At 32.5% G+C, this 18,473-nt stretch overlaps 9 protein-coding genes and 1 pseudogene across 10 annotated transcripts, besides 5 other annotated features; 7 read left to right on the top strand and 3 right to left on the bottom strand.

Annotated features, from left to right (window-relative positions):
• Positions 1 to 15,693: part of a mobile genetic element that runs on past the window's edge.
• Positions 715 to 1,458, top strand: TVAGG3_0621360 (ATP binding; the record flags this gene model as incomplete). The annotated part of the gene is made up of 1 exon (XM_051240371.1): positions 715 to 1,458. The coding sequence occupies one exon, from the start codon at positions 715 to 717 to the stop codon at positions 1,456 to 1,458; it is 744 nt and encodes a 247-aa protein (XP_051086958.1).
• On the top strand, positions 1,763 to 2,563 carry TVAGG3_0621370 (integrase core domain containing protein family; the record flags this gene model as incomplete). Its single annotated transcript, XM_051240372.1, has 1 exon — positions 1,763 to 2,563. The coding sequence occupies one exon, from the start codon at positions 1,763 to 1,765 to the stop codon at positions 2,561 to 2,563; it is 801 nt and encodes a 266-aa protein (XP_051086959.1).
• Positions 3,124 to 3,852, top strand: TVAGG3_0621380 (organellar and viral DNA polymerase type B; the record flags this gene model as incomplete). Its single annotated transcript, XM_001296944.1, has 1 exon — positions 3,124 to 3,852. One exon carries the CDS (start codon positions 3,124 to 3,126, stop codon positions 3,850 to 3,852), a length of 729 nt encoding a protein of 242 aa, XP_001296945.1.
• Positions 4,508 to 4,882, bottom strand: TVAGG3_0621390 (uncharacterized protein; the record flags this gene model as incomplete). Its single annotated transcript, XM_001296943.1, has 1 exon — positions 4,508 to 4,882. One exon carries the CDS (start codon positions 4,880 to 4,882, stop codon positions 4,508 to 4,510), a length of 375 nt encoding a protein of 124 aa, XP_001296944.1.
• TVAGG3_0621400 (KilA, N-terminal/APSES-type HTH, DNA-binding family) lies at positions 4,990 to 5,850 on the top strand (the record flags this gene model as incomplete). Its single annotated transcript, XM_001296942.1, has 1 exon — positions 4,990 to 5,850. The coding sequence occupies one exon, from the start codon at positions 4,990 to 4,992 to the stop codon at positions 5,848 to 5,850; it is 861 nt and encodes a 286-aa protein (XP_001296943.1).
• Positions 6,189 to 6,662, bottom strand: TVAGG3_0621410 (uncharacterized protein; the record flags this gene model as incomplete). Its single annotated transcript, XM_051240373.1, has 1 exon — positions 6,189 to 6,662. The coding sequence occupies one exon, from the start codon at positions 6,660 to 6,662 to the stop codon at positions 6,189 to 6,191; it is 474 nt and encodes a 157-aa protein (XP_051086960.1).
• Positions 6,751 to 7,095, top strand: TVAGG3_0621420 (uncharacterized protein; the record flags this gene model as incomplete). Its single annotated transcript, XM_051240374.1, has 1 exon — positions 6,751 to 7,095. The coding sequence occupies one exon, from the start codon at positions 6,751 to 6,753 to the stop codon at positions 7,093 to 7,095; it is 345 nt and encodes a 114-aa protein (XP_051086961.1).
• Positions 11,937 to 12,050, bottom strand: TVAGG3_0621430 (uncharacterized protein; the record flags this gene model as incomplete). The annotated part of the gene is made up of 1 exon (XM_051240375.1): positions 11,937 to 12,050. A coding segment is annotated over one exon (114 nt), but the record flags the coding sequence as incomplete, so codon positions are not given.
• On the top strand, positions 14,385 to 14,738 carry TVAGG3_0621440 (annotated as a pseudogene). The gene has a single exon. A coding segment is annotated over exon 1 (354 nt).
• Positions 14,787 to 15,023, top strand: TVAGG3_0621450 (uncharacterized protein; the record flags this gene model as incomplete). Its single annotated transcript, XM_051240376.1, has 1 exon — positions 14,787 to 15,023. The coding sequence occupies one exon, from the start codon at positions 14,787 to 14,789 to the stop codon at positions 15,021 to 15,023; it is 237 nt and encodes a 78-aa protein (XP_051086963.1).
• A 437-nt stretch (positions 15,694 to 16,130) lies between the features above and the next one.
• Positions 16,131 to 16,968: a mobile genetic element.
• Positions 16,969 to 17,235: 267 nt separating this feature from the next.
• Positions 17,236 to 17,273: a mobile genetic element.
• Positions 17,274 to 17,839: 566 nt separating this feature from the next.
• Positions 17,840 to 17,877: a mobile genetic element.
• A 19-nt stretch (positions 17,878 to 17,896) lies between these two features.
• Positions 17,897 to 18,473: part of a mobile genetic element that runs on past the window's edge.

Consider the following 18,473-nt stretch of genomic DNA (forward strand, 5'->3'; position numbering starts at 1 on the left):
ATGAACAAAGTTTTGAAATCTCATAAACACAACATCTCCGATATAAATGAACTTCAAGCTACATTAGACAGTAAAGCTGACAAGAACCATACACATAAATCCTTCACTACTGTTAGAGCAGACGACATAATATTGAACTTTGACCTTGGTTCAAGTGCACCATTAGAAAATCCAAGTACAAGCGTAAAAGATACACTAAACTCCTTAAATAGTAAATGTATGAACATTGAAGGTCATGTCAGAAACTTTGAAACACATGAACTACCAGCAATGTTAGATAAGAAAGCAGATAAGAACCATACACATGATTTCTTCACAACTGTTGGTATAGAAAGTATTGAAGGAATGGTTGAAGGAACTGGTGGGGATGCATTATATTGGAAACCTCCTAACTTTCCACAAGGTTTAACATCGGAGGAAAACATAACGACGATGAAATACATTAGATGTAGAAATGTTTATGTCATGGAGGATGAAAATAATGTTAAATTCACTGCTCAAGATTTATATGACAAGAAAGCAGACAAGAACCATACACATAAATCCTTCACTACTGTTAGAGCAGACGACATAATATTGAACTTTGACCTTGGTTCAAGTGCACCATTAGAAAATCCAAGTACAAGCGTAAAAGATACTCTTAACAATTTAGATAAGAGTTGCAGGAATACCGAAGATCATGCCAGAAACTTTGAAGCATATGAACTACCAGCAATGTTAGATAAGAAAGCTGATAAAACTTATGTGGATGCAGAACTAACAAAGAAATTTTCGAAACCAGATACAATGACATTTACAACAGAAATTATAAATGGTGAACCAGCAACTCCATTTGAATTTGTTAGAGGTCTTCAACCAGATACTTTTGAATTTTTCTTGGATAATTCTATTGAACTAACATTACATTATAAAAGTGGAACAAATGCAACATTTCATCCGGGAGATACATTCCAAATGGTATTTAATGACATAAGTTCTTTAGAATATGTTTATAGAGTTATGAGCATATATGATTTAATATATCCTATAGGAGCTGTTTATACGTCTATGAATCCAATAAATCCAAACACTTTATTTGGTGGTAGATGGTATGAAATAGTTGACAGTTTTCCATTCTACACTAATACGCAGTCAATGAAGATGGGAGGTTCAAAGAAAATAGGTATTGAAAACCTTCCTTCACATATGCATAGGTTCAGTGGAAGAACATCTGTGGAAGGAAACCATTCACATTCAATAACAAAAAGAGGTTATATAAATCTTGCAGCGGGTTCGAATAGACAGGGAATGAACAGATATGATATCTCAGATGACCCCAAAGATGTTAGCACAGGTATTTTCTGTGGAACTGCAGGAAATCATACACATGTTGTAGCTGGTATTACAGACCCAGCAGGTAATGGAAAAGATTATATGCCTCCTTATATAACAATGCACGCTTGGATACGAGTTGGTTAAAATCTTTAACTTTACATAAATGAGCTTGAAAGAAGTATTCGAACAACATCCATGGAGGTCATTTAAGAAGTTCAATGAAGCTGCAAAGAGTTGGGGATTTACTAACAGAGCTGAAGTGAAAAGGTTCTTTGACAAAAATGTTGTACATCAAACAAAAATAAACCCTTACGACTACTTTTTACCAATTTACTCCAACACTCCTGACGCATACCAATTTGACACTCTCATTCAAAGCAGAAAAGGAGGACATAAACCATTCCTCATCTTCATAAATGTTAACACTCGTAAAGCTTTTGCGTATATAATGAGAAATAAAGGAACTCATGAAGTGTTAAGAGTTTTACAAAAGTTTGTAGCAGAACATAACCCAAGTACTTTAACATCAGACCAAGACAGTGCATACCTCAGCAACGAAATCACAGAATTTCTCATTAAGCATAACATAACTCACTACACTACTGAAGACCATAACCATAACATACTCGGCATCATAAACCGCTTCATAAGGACTCTCAGAGATTTAAATCAAGAGCGAGACTTTACCGAAGAAACAATGAAACATTTCATCGAAGTTTACAATTCCTCAACACATTCTACAACAGGACATACACCAAATTCAATGACACAACAACAAGAAGAAAAGTATATACAAAAGAAACGAAGTCAAACACAAAATATCAGAAATTCAACACAATTTACTCTCATTCCTGGTACAAAAGTTCGTGTAGTTCTTGACGACAAACCGTTGACAAAGAAACGTTTAAGGTTAAGTCGAAATTATTATATCGTAGACTCTACGCAAGGTAATGGATATCTTATAAAAGCTGCTGACGACTCTATTGCGTTTTATCCTCGTCATAAATTAGTCGAAAGTAGTAATGGCAAACTTGCTGAAACCATTGACGAAGCAAAGCGAGGAGTGGTTATTGAAATACTTGACTACAACATAAACGATGACACTTATAAAGTAAGATATGAAGGAGGCGTTGAAGATGTTATACCATCTAAGAACTTGAGAGAGTCGAAGCCAACACATCTGGGACCATTAGAGCGGGAGTACTGGAAAGATAAAAACATGCCAGAAAGAATAAGAAAATTCTTCTAAACTTTTTCATTAGATGTAAATCAGACATGAATGAGAACAGTCATGTATTATTAATGGTACCATTTATTTTTGTCATAAATTTACACCAAAAATATATTATAGGTGAAGAGGTGAGATGTCACCTGTTTTTTCACCTGTTTTTTCACCTCTTGAATTTTCATGAATTTTCACAAAAGACCAAAAATAATGTTTAGGTGAAGAGGTGAGATGTCACCTGTTTTTTCACCTGTTTTTTCACCTCTTGAATTTTCATGAATTTTCACAAAAGACCAAAAATAACGCTAATTTTATTTTTATTTATTTTTTTATTTTGTATGTAAGATATGATTTCAACAATCGGCACAACAACAATTCAAGCCGCGAACGGCGGGACTCTGTCCACAACAACAGCACCAAACTCGTTAGTCATGAATCCTACGTCAATGTTAGTAGAGATGAAAAGCTTCATTCCTTCTTCATATACTTTCGAAACAAAAATCCAGAAGATAAAGCAAGAACTTTTAACAAGTAATTTAGACTGTAGTGCGAAAGATGAAGAAAATGAAGAATATCTTTATGAAATGCAGGACATTATTGACCATTTACCCAAATTGCCTGAAATCCAACAACAAAAACTCACTATTCCTGAATTCGACGAAATTGAAGTTAAAGTTACTGATTCAGTAGAAATAAAGAAGTTCATACGTAAAGTAAATTATGAATTCCTTGGTTTTCATTGCAACCATAAGGTTATGGACAAAGATTGCGACATGGTATATAAAAACATTTCTGACATATATAAATCTGAGGAGTTTAAGACTTACGATAACTTTGTTTCATTAGTTGCAAAATGTGTTTGGGAAATAAGAGATAAAGATAGAAGAGGCAAAGTATGGAACGAACAAATAAGACCCGCTATGTTTGAGATGAAGAGAGCAATTGACGCCTTAGTTGTTTTAGCTGGTTTTATTTCAATGTATAATGCAAAAATGAACCCGCAATGTTCAAAATGTAAGGCAGCAATTAGGAAATATAACTACTCAGTCAAAGAGATAGAAAGAATGAGAAACGACTATGCAGACTTAAAGAAAGAAGCAGAAAAGCCAGCAGAAGATAAAATGGACATGTTAGCATTTCTGAACAAAAACTATCCAACAGTAGAAGATTTCCTTCTATCTGACGTCAAGAAGAAGTATAAAGAGACTTTCGGTATTGTTAAAACTTTTGATATCCTCAGCGAAGAAATAGAAGCTACAAAACTGTTTAGGATTTCAAATATACATCGTACAATTCATGTAAAACGCTTGTGAAAATTCAAGAGGTGAAAAATTAGGTGAAAAAACGGGTGACATCTCACCTCTTCACCTAAATTATATTTTTGGTCATTTACACTCATTTACGAAGAAGTTATGACAAAGCATTTACGAAGAAGTTATGACAAAGCATTTACGAAGAAGTTATGACAAAGCATTTACGAAGAAGTTATGACAAAGCATTTACGAAGAAGTTATGACAAAGTCAAGACCCTTTGGGTCTCGCCGCTTAGCGGCTGAGGTGAAAAATTAGGTGAAAAAACGGGTGACATCTCACCTCTTCACCTAAATTATATTTTTGGTCAAAGCTTCCACGAGAGAAAAGATTCCTCATTCGCTAAGGATTCCAAAAATGAAAAAATCATTGATTTCGGCTGAGAAAAAACAGCAAAACCCTTCTTCCACGGGAACAAAGAAATAAAGAAGAAATAAAGAAGAAATAAAGTAAATTTTTTATTTATTCCCGTGGAAGATAGAGCACTTTTATGACACTTTTTATTCACGACAAACAAGACAAATAAAGAAAATAAGAAAATACGGCGCCGTCGCGGTTCGAACCACAGACCCTGACCCCTCCATAACACCACCTTAGACCACTGTGCTACGTAGCCTGTCGACATAAGATTTTATAAATTGCATATTTGACGTAAATTTATTTCCATCTGGCTTCCCACTGCATAAGATATTCATACGTGTTTGTAAGACATTCATTAAACTTCTTTTCTATTGCATCTAATCTTGCGTTATTTTTTTCAATAACTTGTCTGTATTCTTCATCATCTCCAGCAGTGTTTGGGTCTTCACGTTTAAAATATTCATTGTTAACCAATTTTTTATCTACAAATTTTATTAGTGTTTGATTCACTTCGTTATGATAACGGTCATATTCTTTCAATACGTAAGTGAAGACAAAATGCGTCGTACCTTCAATCTTAAAGCTTAAAGAACTTTCAACACAGTTTTGAGGGTCTGTCAGTGCGTCAATGAGATAGTATTCGAAGTCAGTCAATAATCTTTTTAAAGTCATTTCATACAGGATAAAATTTAATGTTGTGAAGAAATAGTGTTTATCTCAAAAAAAATAAAGTTAGTTTTTATTTTATTTATTTTTTTATCCTGTATGTAAAGACAGATATGTCAACATTAGAGAACACAACAACTGCTATCGTTCATGAAGCCATAAATGAAGAATACGAATACATACAGTATAACAAACAGTTACGTCTCATTCGTTCTGTCAAAGACGACATGTACCAAATGCAAAGTATTTTGACAGCATGTTATGCTCCAGATACTAAACTTCCTAAAGACTGGTTTAGGAACCAAAGCACTATTGAACTATTAAATGAAGCACAGCGAGACATACTTTTTTCTGAAAACAGTGAAGAACAGCGAGTAGGTAAAAAACCCCAGTCGCCAAAACTCTATGAAAACCGTGAAAAATTGCCAAACGGTTTGAGAGGATATTATGTTCATAGACTTTTAGTAAATGCAGTTGCAATGTGGGCTTCACCACGTTATGCTTGGTATGTTTGTAAACTTCTTGACGAAATTCACAGACAAGAACGTGAAGAGATGGAAAAGAAACTTCAAGCAAAAGATGAAGTCATTGAATCCAAAGACAAAAGCATACAGAAAAGAATACCGCGTTCAGTACCAAAAGGAAAGGAAAAGAGTTATAAGTATATGATTTACGCTGAAGAGATGGAGAATGAAGAAGATAAAGATATGGTTATGTTGCATTTAGTCAGAAGAAACAACAAAAGCTTTTACGACCTTGCTAAAATATATAAATCTGACAGAAACTGGTTCTATCGTGAAAACTTACCGATTTCAATGACACCGAATGAGCAAATAAAAGAAATTGTCAAAAATACTCTTCCTCAAACACACTATGACATCAAAGGTTGCACAATACTTACATTCAAAGAAGACTTACCATTGTTAAAGGAAAAAATAACAGAATATTTCGATAACTTCAAAGAGGAAGAATGAAGTCACGACAACATTAACGAAGAGAGAATGAGGTGAAAAAAGAGGTGAAAAAACGGGTGAGATCTCACCTCTTCACCTAAACATTATTTTTGGGTCATTTACACTCATTTACGAAGAAGTCATGAATCCTACGTCAATTATGTTCGACACTGTAAGCATTAACAATAACATTAACGAAGCATCATGCTGTTCGCTCTTTCGTACCTGTTGTCAAAATGTCAAGACCTTCAGGTCTCGTCACACAGTGACTGTTGTCATCATTTTTAAAAGAAGTTAATTAACCTGGTGACACATGGTGACGTGGTGACACTTTCAGTTATTCAAAAATATATTTTTGCTTAAATAGCTTCAGGGTCAATTTCTTCAACCATTTCACTTCCTTCGTCAATGTCAATAGAAGCTTCTTCAACCTTTGGTAAGAATTTCTGTATAACATCTTTGTTCGTTATTGTCTTCAGAGATGAAGGATAATATTTCACATTTGTTTCACCCTTCTTATATTCTTTCTGTTCGGAAAGATTCATAGCAATACTGAAGAAGTCAATGTTGGAGTTCTTTATAACAGTATAATGAGTATCTTTGACATTCACGAAGAAACCCTTTTGTTTCAAAACTACTGCTAACTCTTGTGAAGTATAACGTTTGCGGTCAATGACGATAGCTAATGGTCTGACATACTGACCAAACTTAGATTCTTTCACAAACTTCTTGTTAAAGATAACATTAACGTTTGCAGAACCATTGAACTCATTCTTGATGGCAGTAGCGAGAGCATTGTATGAAAAGAACTTGCAATCTTGCATGTGTTTCATTAAAATAAAAATATTAAATTATTTTGAAAAATAACTTAAAAAAATGTAATCTAATTTTTCAAAAAATATTTTTTATCCGATAGAAAAGATGACAGAAAAATTAACTTTTTACATAGCGCCAGACCCTTCTTGCCCACATCCTTTTAAGCCACAATATATAGACATAGAACTAAATAGAGAAAGCGAAATTCTACAAATAGAAGAAAGCGAAATTCTACAAACAGAAGAAACATATAGAGACCTAGATAACGAAAATGGATATGCGCTATTCTGGTTAGATTGTCCTTATGAAATGTATGAAAAAAAGGCTTTATATGAAGAATATAGAAAATATTGTCATGAAAACAATATAAGACCAAGCTCTAGAGAAAAATTCTATGCTGGTATAAAACATCTTTTCGAAGTTCGGAATGGCAAATATAGAAAGAAATAATTTTTCTAAGTTTATTTTTTCAAAAAATATTTTTTTATTTCCTACTAAAGATGTATCGGAAGTTGTCTAAGTTAGAACACTCGGAAATAAAACAACTTCTTACAGAAGCTAATATAGATGTTGCAAAACATTACGCGACAAACAAAAAAGCACTCGCTGACATCCTCAATGACTATAATGGTGCAATAAGTTATGATAGAATTCATGAGTTCATAAAGCCGCAACGCGGCGAGGACGAAGTCCATGCAAGAGCATTTCCTTTAAATGACATTGCTATTGACTTATATCATAGACGTTCAGTACCTCATGAAGTAAGAAGAGAAATGTTTGACATAACAAATGCAAACGTTGGTGAAACAAGAAGAGCTGTACCACATGAAGTAAGAAGAGAAATGTTTGACATAACAAATGCAAACGTTGGTGAAACACGAAAGAGAGATGACACACTGAAACAACAGAGAAGAGAGATGTTTAAAAGTGCTATAGAACAAGTTCGCAAAGCTAACGATGTCATTCGTTCCATTGACGACAAACCAAAAGAAGGTGAGAGATGGTTAAAGAAAGATGAAAGAGAATAGGAAGAGAAAATGTGAAGTCAGGCAATAGACTCATTGACTTTAACATCGAAGCTTAGATGAACCAAACAGGAGACTACTTACACAAACATTTCGGTAAGGTTTTCATGAGACTCTTAGAGAAAATTAAAAATAAACTCGCAACAAAGATGGATGGTATTGTTATAAACTTGGTGGAAAGTAGAATGTTCTACGTTAAACCTCAATAATATTGGAACATTACTACATCAGCTCTTAGAGAGAACTTTATATCAGAGATAGAAGCAAATGCTGCAGGTATTGTTGAAATGCACTATGACTTCTTCTTGACAAACATAAAGAATCTTACCGAAATAAAGATGTATGATTTAACAGAATATGAAGACTTAACGATGTCAGATGTAAAGAAAGGCAAACCAAAAAAGAGACCATATAGAGATGAAAGCACACTGACAGAAAGACAGAAAAGATTATTGAACAGACTTAAACAAAACAGGAGAAAACAAGATATAGATGACTTCTGGAATGAAATCCTTGGTGAAAAGAAGTTTTATAAGAAGAGAAGCGGTCAGTTCTGGAAGTATCTTTGCACATTACCTATAAATCTTGAACGCTACCAAATCTTCAATGAACTGAACAAAAGAACTGCAACACTTATGACAGAGGACAATTGTTTCGTTTATGCTTGCATTCAGGCTGGAGTAAATGAAGAAACTATGACCACATGAGAGAAGTCATTCGTGTTAGGAGGACTTTCCTCAAAGAAAGTACAAGAAATTTCTGACGCAACAGGTATAGCATTTAATTTACCATTGGTTATTTCAATGACTCAGACATAATGAAATAAAGAGATATATACCAAAAGAATGCGAAACTGTTAGAACTATTACTTTCTTGTTGAAGACCACTACATGCTAAATGAAAGATTACCAATGACAACATACTTCATTCGAAACTATAAGAAATTCTCAAAGCTTGTGTGGAATGAACATGAGAAACAGATGAAGATTTATACAAAGAAGAAGATAAATATGTAGTTCGTTATGATAGAACAACACCGTTATGATGTTATGAAAACATTGTGGAGTGCAAATATTTCGAACCTATTTCTTATGGAGAACTTTTCACATTATACTACTGACTATATAAACAGAACCTTGCACCATTTAAAGATTTGACATATGCTCCAAAGTATTGTGTACAACTGAAGAAGAAAGCAGAGTCAAAAGAAGTAAATAAAGCTAAATGTTAAATTCATACCTGAGACACGTTTTCTTTGCTGACTTTGAGTTTAGTACGGGATGCTTTCATAAAGCTTTTAACATCTGTTATGACAGTGAAATGGTTCAGTTAGTGAAAGCATTTGGGTCAAAACTGTGCAACAGAATTTTGGAAAGACTTCCTGACAAGAGTTTAATATTTTCACAACCTCAGTTATGACATAAACTTCATCTTAAGACACATGACAGAAGTGAAAGGAACTCCATCATTAAAGGTTCACGAACAATGCAAATAACTGGCTTATATAAAGGACGGGCAATTATTATAAAAGACTCTTACAGTGTTATAAATAAGAAGCTTAAACTATTTCCTGCTATGTTTAACTTACAAACAGGACCGAAAGAAGTATTTCCATATAACTACTACAGCAGTGTTTTGTTAGGCAAATGACAACAGAACTGGTGTCATTTCTGAAGCATGTAAGTTTATCCATGATGCAGATACATTTATGAAGAACATAATTCCATCAAAGGTTGCAGAATAGATGGAAAACCACTTCGACTTAGAAAAATATAGCACATTTATTGCAAACAAGATGTAAGAATTTAAGAGAAGGTTTTGTAAAGTTCCGCAATGACTTATGAAAGAGTTTGATTTAAACGTTTATGACTACGTTAGTATTTTTTATTGCTAACAAATTGTTTGAGAACAGAGTATACTTCCCGAATGGAAAATCTTTATGACCTCTCAAATAAACCAAGAGAATTTATTTCGAGATGCATTCAAGGTGGAAGATGTATGTTGTCAGATAACATGAAACAAAAGAGCAAAAAGAAACTCATTGCTGACTTCGACACTGTTTCATTATATCCTTCAGCTATAGCAAGTTGTATACTTTAGAAGGAATTCCAAAAGTATTGAAGGATGAGATGCTAAGCACAGAGTATCTCATGAGACATTATTCGATGACGACCAAAAGAACCCATTGGTGAAAAGTTTATGTCTGGCTTCTTTGTTCTCATTAGATAACAGAGATTGGTATACCCAGACACTTTCATTTAATAGTTTGCGACCCTGAACTAAATCCAGAACTTAACGTTCCAAGAAGTTCAAACACTTGCTGTCTCATGCATGTTGACCATATAACATACAAACCTCATAAAATATCAAGTGTCAAATGTGAAGTGTTGCAAGGATACTATTACGATGGAAACAGAGATATGAGAATAAGAGATGAAGTAAAGAAGTTGTTTGAGTTAAGGTTAAAGTATAAGAAAGAAGGAAACCCCTTACAAGAAATAAAAACTCATTTCTGAACAGCATTTATGGCCAAAAACTATTCTATCTCCTATTGAGTCAAAAATAACCATAGTAAATGACAAAGATGCTATAAGATATGCTATAAGAAATTTACAACCATATAGTGAAGTTCGAAGGTTTGGATGTTCAGATAAAACTATTTTCAAGCTAACGAAAAGCATTTGCAGACACTTTAACTTCTGTCCACTTGGTGTAATATTCTGTCTATGTCAAAACGTATTATGAATAAGTATTCTGTACTGCAGAGACATGGGACTTCAAATCTTTTACCAGGATACCGACAGTATGCACTTATATAATGAAGACATCCCAAAGCTTGCAGCAGAGTTTAAGAAGAGATATGGTCGCGAACTTATAGGAAAGAACCTTGGTCAATTTCATAGCGACTTTGCAGAAATAACACCTGGAAAACAAAGTTTAGCTTATAAAAGTATTTTCTGTGAAAGAAAGACCTACATAGACTTACTCACTAACGATTTAAATGAAGTTGCATTTCACTGCAGAATGAAAGGCGTGAAGCAAGATGTTATGCTTTAACCGCTAATGAATGTTTCCTGAAGCTATACAATGCTATTACAATGAAGATAAGAACATTCAACATACCTGTGGAACATATGACAAAGACTCTGAGTTCAGTTTAATGAAACTTTACAAAGCACTTCATGATGGTCAAGAGATTGCATTCGACTTATGTAAGTCATGTCAACCTTGCTTTGCTGAAAAGTTCAACTTTTCAATAACGACTAAAACAAGCTTTATTCGTAAGTTGAAGTTCTGAGGTCATTTATTTTTGTCAGCAATGAGGTCATGAATGAGGTCATGAATGAGGTCATTCGTGATAAAAATAAAGCTAGCGTAGATTTTACAATACTGCGATGGTAGAGTTTAAGATTGTGCTTCAATGTAGAGACAGTCCTTATGGTCTGGAGGTAAGAACACTGGACATTTATGGTCATGAGTGGAGAACATGTCTATCCAAAACTCACGATTGAAGCCAGTTAATTTATAGTATTTAGGGTTAGGAAGTGGTGAAGTTCTTGTATGACCAATGAACTCATTTTCAACTCCCTTACTTAAGTTTGAATATAATATAGCTTGCTTTCTATCCCAAATGCCAGGTGTTACAATCTTTTGAAAATTCATTTTTCCTCGGAAGCATTGCATCATAATTGAAAACATTCTTAAAATCATCACTTGGTTCAGAGATTTGAAAACCTTATACGTAATGGATTTTTTTTCTCTTTAGCGACTTCATTGAATGGTGAGAATACAATGATGATTGACAGTCATGAGTTCCATCTTCATTTTCATTAAATTCATAATGAAAGTCTATAAGTTGTGGCTGACTACCTTCTTCTTTCAGTTGTGCAAGAAACTCACGTAAAGGCTGTAAAGTTTGTACTTCAATGTTGAACTTTTTCTCGAACATCTCATTAAATGAAATCATACATTGCAACAATGTGTATCGTCTTTAAAGTATTTGTATATGTGAATGTTTTGGGCGCTTAAAGACTGTTCGTCATTTTCTATCTCGACTTGAAGTATAAAGTCAACCTTTCTGAAAGCACGTGTTATATACATAGATGTTATGCCAATGTACTTCTCTTCATTTATGTTCACAATCCAGTCTGTTGGAAACTTAAACGTTACTCTGTTCCCCTTTATTTTGACGTCAGGGTTTTCACTACTGAACGCAACAGATAAAGGTATTTGTCTATACATTTAGTTCGGATAAAAATAAACCATTTACTCTTTCTTTGCTTCAGCTTCTTTAGCTTTTGCTTCAGCTTCTTCTCTAGCTTTCTTTGCCAGCAAACGTGGGTTCTTTTGTCTTCCAGCAGCTAATGCAGCAAGTTGTTTTTCACTAAGTTTTCTCTTTGGTCTCTCTGGCTTTTTTCTTGTTTTTGTTCCTTCAGTTCGGATAAAATTTGCTCACGAATTTCTTTCTTCAATGCTTCAACATCTATGACACCTTGGGTCTTGTCCGTAGGGCTTGTCTGAGTCATTTGACTGTAGATAAAAAACTAAATTAAAACTTTAACCGATGTAAAATGAGCTTGTCAAAATCAGAACGAGAGTCTATTATATTAAATGACGCCAGAGGAATACAACATCCTTTCTATTATGTAAGTCAGAGTAAAGATGGTAAAATATATGTAAGAAAAAGAAAGGTTCCATTAGCGAATACAGAGAGCGACAACATTAAGGTGCATGGCAAGGCGAAGCCCACGAAGCCCATATAAAACCTTCTGTTCAAACTGAAAAGTCAATAGAAAAAGAAAGAAGCCAGATGTTCTTTCAATAACGAACCAAGAGCTTATTGCAAAGTTCGTGAATTTCATTGAAAAGCAAACCGAGTCAAAGAACCCTGACCCGCCAGTGAAAGAAGTTGAGACAAAAGAGAATGTACAGTTCATTGAAAATGTCAAGAAACAACTTCCACCACGAATGCCAAGAAGAAGAGTGAGAATAATGAAGTAAATAGATATTTTTATCTGAAGTAAATACATGCAGAACGAACAGCTAAACGAATTTACTCCAGCAGAGCATATTCATCAGATTCGCTCATATTTCGATATCATAGACAATGCAGTTCAAATTGGTGACACTAATAGAAAATATTCTGACGCAAAGATTCCATCACAACCTGGAACTGCTAAAGATAACACATGGTAACATTCAATCTCTCACCTCCTGGTGAAAATATGTTGGACCTTTACAATACATTCATTACGTATAAAATGGAAGGTCAATTTATTGTAGATAAAGAAATTGGTTCAGGTTCCAATAAAACAAACCCACCAGGATTTTGGATTGGTTTCGATGACGCTTTCTATGCAGTTGCTGGATATCAAATCCTTGCAAATGGTCGTATCGTATATTCTCAAGACAACGCAGAGAAGAAGCATATATAACTTCAAACTCACAAACTACCGAACAAATAAAGAAAGTAGATGTTTTCTCAAAGACTCGACATGAAGATGTATGGAGTCATTCGGGAACATGCAGAACAGGACAAATTGTTAGTGGTCCAATTACAGCAGGAAAATCATTTGATTTTAAGCTTCGTTTAAGAATTCCTGTTAGAAGATTCCTTCCATTAGAAGCTATTCGATTTATTCCAGCTTTTGCAGGAAACATTCAGCTTAAAGTAAAGTTCAGTACGGACGCCTTACAATGCACATCTATATCTGTAAATGATATCATTGCTTTCAATCCAACTCTTAAAGTTGCATTTGCTTCAGATTCAAATCCACCGACAAATAAATTTGTTCCATGGAATGAACCATTCACTATGATAACGAAGGCAGTAGAAGCTAGTGGAACAGTTACTATTACAACTGTAACCAGCAACTATTTCGAACAAAGATGGATTTATAATGAATGTTTCATTCATCCAAAGTCATTCTCTTTAGACCCTAACATTTATACAGAACTTGTAGAACATTATACAAACGAGGCTTTATGTTTTCCTGTTAAAGTTATGGATTGGATTCCTATGGACGGTTCATTCTCAAAGAATACAGATAGTTCAAGTGCAACATTTACAGCAGCTTATACGCCTATTAATGTTAAAAGTATTTGGGCTATTTAGAAAGAAAGACAACTATTATGTTAATTTTGAGAACCCTAAGTTTAAATATCTTCAGCTTTCCATGGGAGCTTATGGAAATATGCCTGCAGAACCCGAAAAAATCATATGGACCTGTATTTTATGAAATGGTTGCGAACGCTTGCAATACAAACAATGATATGATAGGATTTAATGAAGATGTTATGAGGTCATTGGTGGATGATGGTAGTGTGGAACATAAATGGGATAGCTATGACAACACACATTTCTTATGTGGTTTTCCAACAGAAGTGGACTTTTGCTTCCAGCAAGGTCAAACATCTACTGCTCAATAACATACAAATTGTCTGTTAAAGGACCTATTGAACTAGCAACTGAAAATGTACCAAAGCCACTTATTGGATTTATGAGGGATTGTTGCTTTGCCATTCAGGTGCGTGCTAATGGAATCCCAAATAATAAGATTAGATGACTATAACTTAGCTACGGACGACAGTGAGGAATAAAGGATGAACGTTTATTTTTAAAGCTTATAAATGAGTTCTTCATCAAGCTCTCGTGAACCTTCACCATCTATGAAACAAACTTTACCAAACGATTATGGAGCACCTATTGAATATTTCTTACGAGCTGCACAATGGCAAAGAGCAGTCTCACCAAGGTTAGGTGTTCCACCAGCTCCTGTCAAAAATAGCATTTGGTCAAGTCCTTATATAAAATATGGTCTCCACTAGGTTTGCTAGCTACAGCAGGAGCAGTTATGATGTTGAAAAGAAATAAAGCAAATGTTGTAAATAATACTGAAGTAGCTGAAGTTAAACAAACTCCGACACTCACAAACAACACCTTCAATGACTCCTGAACCTATGAAAGTACAAACTCCTGTTCAAAAGTCAACTCCTAAACCGACTCCAACATTTAAACCAGAACCTACTCCTCAAATAAATCGTAAAACTCCTGCGTTTCCTTACTGAAAAAATAACGTTATTTTTATTTAATATTAAAATTTTTATTTGATTGAAATGACGACTAAAGTCACTGAAGCAATGAAACAAAAGTTTTTGGTAGAATACATTAAATCAGGAGCGGTTCCAGAAGGTTTTTACGTTCATACTATGAAGGATGGTAGAGTTCAGTTTAGAAAGATAAAGCAACCATTAGATAGAGAAGGTATATTAAGGAAGATTAAACTTCATGAGGACAACATTGCTGAACTTAAGAAGAAGTTAGAAGAGTTGGAGAAAGGAAGAGAGTTATAAAGCAATGAATTCAACGGGTGAAAAAAGAGGTGAAAAAACAGGTGAGATGTCACCACTTCACCTAAATTTATTTTTGCGCTATGTTTTCATACGTGTGAGGGTGGTGATATCATTAATTTTAAGTTTATTTTTTATTTACTGAAAATTTTTATTTGGATGTAAATGACAGAACAAAAGCAACTCATTCGAATTCCACAGTATAACAAACATACATTTAAACATTTATTCTTCCTTCCTGAGCATAACATGTTCTTTCAAATACATCCGAGACCAGTTGACTTTTCATTGACTGTGTATAAAGATAGAAATAGTTATATCATTAAACCATATGATGACGAAGGTAATTATGTAAATTGTACGTTAAGAAGTTAGAGAAAGTTTATGGCTTCAAGTATGACTACAATAGGGTTAACACTGATGATGAAGATATTGAGGAAAATTTATGAGAACATTAGTGAAGTCGTTAGTGAGAACGATAGTGAGAACGTTTATTTTTACATTAGTGAGTTCGTTAGTGAAGTGGTTGGCGGCTTTATAAATATTTAAGATTAAATTAGTGTTGTCGTTTGTGTTGTAAAATATACGTTAACGGTTTTGTAAAGTGTCAAATTCACAAGTATTGGGTAAGGTGGAACGCAGTGCCACAGTACACGAGACTTGTATACTAACTAATGGGATATTCTGTAAGCTAAATTGATTTTGTAAAAAAGATTTTGAAACATCTAAATATTTGAAATCATTTGATTGAAGGGTTGGGGCGATGGGAACATGGGTGCAAGCTTCTTCCCATGTCATTTTACCTTCTTCAATCTGATTGGAAATACCAATTAGGTAAATTCGATCGACATACCCTTTGTAAGGATTCATTCTAATGAAGTACGTTAACAATCAAAATATTCTATAAGTGTCTAGTATGGAATTCAAAAGAATAAAGAAAATGGTAACGTAAATAAACATAATATTAAATAATTTATAATTAAAATGAAAAAAAGGAAAAATAATAAGTAAAGTGACTGAAAATGAAAATTAAAATCAGTGTACAGTTTTATTTTTTTCTCGCTGTGAAACGTATTCGGTCATTTTTTTAAAAATTAATTTTTTGTTAGAGATAAGAGCTAAAACTCGGTAAACAACTTCTTTATGTCTAGAAAATTCTATCTTGCCTTTTATTTTTTTCTCGCTGTGAAACGTATTCGGTCTTTTTTTTAAAAATTAATTTTTTGTTAGAGATAAGAGCTAAAACTCGGTAAACAACTTCTTTATGTCTAGAAAATTCTATCTTGCCTTTTATTTTTTTCTCGCTGTGAAACGTATTCGGTCTTTTTTTTAAAAATTAATTTTTTGTTAGAGATAAGAGCTAAAACTTTGCAGACAACTCCCCATGTCTAGCAAATTTAAATTCTTCTCCCATTTTTATATATTTGGTTTAGAATGTTCGAAAATGCGTAATATGGTCATTAATATTAATTGAAAAGAACCTTGAATTAATTCAATCTGATCTCACAAAATATTTTAAATTACAAACTTTGTAGTTTGAATAGATAATTAGTAATAAACTCAAATAACTAGTTTATTTTTGAATAAAAATTATTTGAATTTTTTCAATTTTGTGAATTTTCCTTCAAAAATCAAGTTTAAATATCTTATTTGCCATATAATTATAAATACAATGAAACATATTCGAAATTGAAAAGAATGACTTTTTCTGTTCTTTCAATCATTCAATTTGAATTTTGCAATATTGGATTTCTCATTAAATAGCTATTAAAAACAACAAGCAATTTAACTTACATTCAAATTTATTTGTGTTATATTCAATCTTCTCAAAACTTATAATTTTCGGCTATAGCATGATTATATGCTATATAATATAATAAACCTATAATAGTATCATTCTTTCAATTATTTGAAGAGAAACTGAAAAAATCTATTTTCGGTGTATAACAATTGAAATCAATTTTTCTTACAAATTTATTTATATATACAAATTCTATTATTGATAGTGTTGCAGCCTATTTTACAATTAATTTATTTATGAAAGAAAATATAATCAATTGAATTCTATTTGAATTTATATGCAATAAAATATAGACTTCCATTAGGAATTATGCAATATGGCAAGAATTTCATGAAAATCATTTTATTTTAGCAATATTATTCTTTATTTTGTTTATCAACGATGATTGCTAAATTCTAATAGGTAAACATATGCTGTAGTAAACAGAAATTCATCAAAAGTGACACCTCAGAAAAGCTAAAATATTGAATTTTTGGAACTTTTGATAAAGCACGTTTTTAAATATTAATTAAAGTAAATGTATATTTTGTAAAGATTCTTTTTAATAAAAAAAAAATTTTGAAGAAGAACACAAAATCTTCTGAAAAATAATATCACATAAACTCATATTATTTTCTAATATATAACTATTTTATATAAAAATCAAATTCAATGATCTTAAAAGCGAAGAATAAACCTCAAAATTTACGAATATGATGAGTGGGAATAGGCGTAAAGCAAAAATTGATATTTCATATGGTTTTATGATAGATAAGCATTATATTCCCACTCATTATATTCGTAAATTTTGAGGTTTATCCTTCGCTTTTAAGATCATTGAATTTGATTTTTATATAAAATAGTTATCTATTAGAAAATAATATGAGTTTATGTGATATTATTTTTCAGAAGATTTTGTGTTCTTCTTCAAAATTTTATTTTTTTATTAAAAAGAATCTTTACAAAATATACATTTACTTTAATTAATATTTAAAAACGTGCTCTATCAAAAGTTCCAAAAATTCAATATTTTAGCTTTTCTGAGGTGTCACTTTTGATGAATTTCTGTTTACTACAGCATATGTTTACCTATTTGTTATAGACCGAAAATAGATTTTTTCAGTTTTCTCTTCAAATAATTGAAAGAATGATACTATTATAGGTTTATTATATTATATAGCATATAATCATGCTATAGCCGAAAATTATAAGTTTTGAGAAGATTGAATATAACACAAATAAATTTGAATGTAAGTTAAATTGCTTGTTGTTTTTAATAGCTATTTAATGAGAAATCCAATATTGCAAAATTCAAATTGAATGATTGAAAGAACAGAAAAAGTCATTCTTTTCAATTTCGAATATGTTTCATTGTATTTATAATTATATGGCAAATAAGATATTTAAACTTGATTTTTGAAGGAAAATTCACAAAATTGAAAAAATTCAAATAATTTTTATTCAAAAATAAACTAGTTATTTGAGTTTAATACTAATTATCTATTCAAACTACAAAGTTTGTAATTTAAAATATTTTGTGAGATCAGATTGAATTAATTCAAGGTTCTTTTCAATTAATATTAATGACCATATTACGCATTTTCGAACATTCTAAACCAAATATATAAAAATGGGAGAAGAATGTTAAATTTGCTAGACATGGGGGAGTTGTC

This window comes from Trichomonas vaginalis, chromosome III, assembly GCF_026262505.1.
Source record: "Trichomonas vaginalis G3 chromosome III, whole genome shotgun sequence".
NCBI classification, from domain to species: domain Eukaryota; phylum Parabasalia; order Trichomonadida; family Trichomonadidae; genus Trichomonas; species Trichomonas vaginalis.